This window comes from Sinocyclocheilus grahami, unplaced genomic scaffold, assembly GCF_001515645.1.
Source record: "Sinocyclocheilus grahami isolate Dianchi unplaced genomic scaffold, SAMN03320097.WGS_v1.1 scaffold823.1, whole genome shotgun sequence".
Classification (NCBI taxonomy): Eukaryota; Metazoa; Chordata; class Actinopteri; order Cypriniformes; family Cyprinidae; genus Sinocyclocheilus; species Sinocyclocheilus grahami.
The window spans coordinates 5,639-9,055 of record NW_015506002.1 but is presented as its reverse complement, the minus strand read 5'-3'; the positions used below and the strand labels follow the sequence as shown (position 1 = coordinate 9,055).

Here is a 3,417-nt window from a genome sequence, read left to right as displayed (position 1 = left end):
AAAGGAAAACTTGAAATCGCATCATATGACCCCTTTAATATTTAACTTGCATTGGAAAGGTTGCCGTGACCTCTCGTGAGATCTTGGCAAAAAGTCTAACGATTTATTTCCAGAACATGATGCATGATGGGATACACTAAGCCTCGAATAGCTCTCCGGAGCAGTATTCGAGAGAGTGTGGATTTAGTGTGCGTTAAGCGCACTGCGCTCTGGTGTTTTTAAAGGGGTCATACGATGTTGCTAAAAAGAACATTATTTTGTGTATTTGGTGTAACGAAATGTTTATGCGGTTTAAAGTTAAAAAAACATATTTTCCACATACTGTACATTATTGTTTCTCCTCTATGCCCCGCCTTTCTGAAACGCGTCGATTTTTACAAAACTCATCGTTCTGAAAAAGCGAGGTGTGCTGTGATTGGCCAGCTATCCAGTGCGTTGTGATTGGCCGAATACCTCAAGCGTGAGACGGAAATGTTACGCCCCTCACATATAGACTTGTGCCGGTATTCGGTAATGCGGTATATCACGGTAATGAATATGTACGATATTGTTATTGTGGGCACTTCTAAATACCGTGAATAATTATATATTACAAATTATTCCGAATTTTGAATGCATTTTAAGAATACTTTTCCCATCAACTGGTCAAAATGCACAACACCGCTGTATGCTGCGTGAAAGAGGCATGCGCACTCTGATGTAAACAAGCGCGGACGAGGAGCACACGGCGGAACATGCGAGAGACGCTCTGGAGGAAAGCGCACTTTCACTCTCTGACAGCAGATGAAGCTAAACTGCAGAAATACTGCTACTAATAATAATTAATTTAAATGAAACCCTGTAAACAAAGCAGCTGCACTACTTTCTGTTTCTGAATTGTGTTTAAATGATTTAACAAGTCATTCAAATTTGTGTGTTTGCTCTGATGTTCATCACAGCGCCAAATACTTACATATTTAGACTTAATAGGCTATTTATTTTCAATCTTTTTTTACATTTTAATCTGGACTACAACATAGCCTAGATATTGTTTGAAAGTGTTTTGATTCTTTATTGTTCGGGCACACTTTACATTAGGGCTTCATTAGTTAACATTAGTTAATTCGTTAGTTAACATAAACTGCCAATGTAAAATTCTTCTGAGCATTCATTAATCTTAGGTATTCCAATATTTAAAAAAGTTGCAACTGTGTTATTTAATGAGCTAACATGAACTAAGACTTGTATTTTTTAACAAAGATGAATAACTTCTGTAGCAAATGTAGCTATTGCTGATTGTGAATGTTAATGCATTAACTAAGCTTAACTAATGAGGTCTTGTTGTAAAGTGATACATATTGGTCTTTATAGTTCTTTGCACTTTAATCTGTGTAAAACTTTTAACTTTATACATTTTTCTGTATTGCTTTATTGCATTTAAATGTTCAGTTATTTTTGTTATAAGAAAAAAGTTATTAAACCTGTTATACTGTATTATGACAGCACTTTAAAAAATGTCAATATCGTGATAATACCATATACCGTGATAAAAGCATGAGCAATTAATCGCAATAATTATGGATTATAATGACTTTGCGTTGCATTGGGCCGTGTAAACATAAAACCATGTCTGCATTTGTGATCGGAGAAATGACAAACAACAAGCCCTACTCTACACTGCCCAAAAAACTCGCTTTAAATATAAAAAATATTAAAACTCTTTAAATATAAAAAACGTACTTGCATAAAGTCCGTGAGTCAGAACAGAACATTGTAGTCTACTCTCCCAGGATCAGGAAACCGTCCTCCATAAAATGCTCTGCACACATCTGAATATTTGGGTTCAAGTGTTCTGGAACAGTGTTGTAAATACAACTTAACCACTGATTTCTAGTCGTGTCCATTTTTGGAAGACCAAACAAAGTAGTTTCGCTTTCACAACAAAACACACAGCGTCACATACCACGGCCTTGAGTGAGCGGAGGCCGGAGGTCTAGAGTGAGCGGAGGCCAGGGGATTCGACGAAGGAGTGTCCGGAGGGCTTGCAGCAACCACATGTGACGACCCCGGGCTGGACTCCGCTATCATCCTCTTTTGGAAGACCAAACAAAGTAGTTTCGCTTTCACAACGAAAGACACAGTGCCTTCACGACATGGCGGCGGCAACAATTCTACAGCGAGAATAAAAGTTATGTCTTCTTTGCGTGAACATTTGGGCGGGGTTATGCAAATCTTCCCACATAGTGAGGTAGATATGTGGGGGCGTGTTAGAACGAGCCGTTTTAGGTAGGCGTGGCTGACTCTTAACTTTTATAAAGAATATCTCTTTGGATTTGAGACTTTAGTCTTTGCAATTTTACAGATCTTCTTTATGCACCAAGAGCTTGTAACACTCCAAAGAGAAAGGAAAACTTGAAATCGCATCATATGACCCCTTTAAGACCTGGGACAGTCTTGCGCACTTACTTCCTATCGCGGCGCATGCGCTCTCAAGTGGCCAAGACCGCATGTGTGGGTATTTGGACAAGGCAAAAAGCATAATTCCGAGTCCGAACGTCACGTGCTGTCATTTCGAAATTAAGGTAATTACGATATGGCGTGAACGCAGCATTACACCGGTAAAAATGGCGACCTACAAACTGCAGTCACTAACAAACACACTATAAATAGTTTTATAATAATATAAAATATTATGTCAAATTTTTCAGTGTACTTTAGAGTTTGTTTTCAGGTTTATCCACCATTTGTCAGTCATTTTACGTTTTGTCATTGCTTGTGTTTTATACTCTGTTCCTCAGAGAAACATTCCCTCCAATTCAAGTTTACAGCTCTTTCCAAAGCAGACACTTTCCCAGAGTTCAGTGCTGGAGCTGTTGCTGATGGCAGACAGATCAAACACTACAGTAATGAAGAAAGAGTCTGGATTCTGACTGAAGATGACTGGACTGAAGCTCCTGAAGAACCACCTGATTCTAGAGACAGGTTCCTACATCAGTTAAACACTCTGTCAAACTGCACAGACTCTCAGTGTTCTCGTGAGTTTCATGCTTTAGTCATCAATTATCAGGCATGTTATGAAATGTCTTGTGTTGTTGTGAGTGTTGTTCTGTGATTGTAGAGCTCCATGTTCTTCAGAGAATGATTGGTTGTGAACTGGAGAAACTTCCTGATGGAACGGTGAGTCTGAGAGCATTTGATGAATATGGATTTGATGGAGAGGATTTTATGGTCTTTGATTCTGAAACTCTGCAGTGGATTGATAAAAACCCCAAAGCTAAAGAAACCAAAATGCATTGGGATCAGCAAACAGAACGAAACCAATTCCTCAAGCAATACCTCAAGAACTGCATGAACTGGATCTCCACATTTAACCACACCAGAAAGAGTAAGTTGTAAATACATAATAAATAAGTAAAGTAATAATAACTCATTCTTGTT

General features: G+C 38.5%; 1 protein-coding gene across 1 annotated transcript in view; it reads left to right on the top strand.

The window, feature by feature from the left end:
• The window catches only part of LOC107562425 (major histocompatibility complex class I-related gene protein-like), a gene marked incomplete at its 3' end in the record, with an annotated part of 6,448 nt that extends 3,084 nt beyond the window's left edge, over positions 1-3,364 (top strand). The window contains exons 2-3 of the mRNA XM_016247059.1: positions 2,778-3,014; positions 3,098-3,364. Of these exons, the coding sequence (XP_016102545.1) occupies positions 2,778-3,014; positions 3,098-3,364 (504 nt within the window). The remainder of the gene's footprint in view (positions 1-2,777; positions 3,015-3,097) is intronic.
• Between the last annotated feature and the right edge of the window lie 53 nt (positions 3,365-3,417).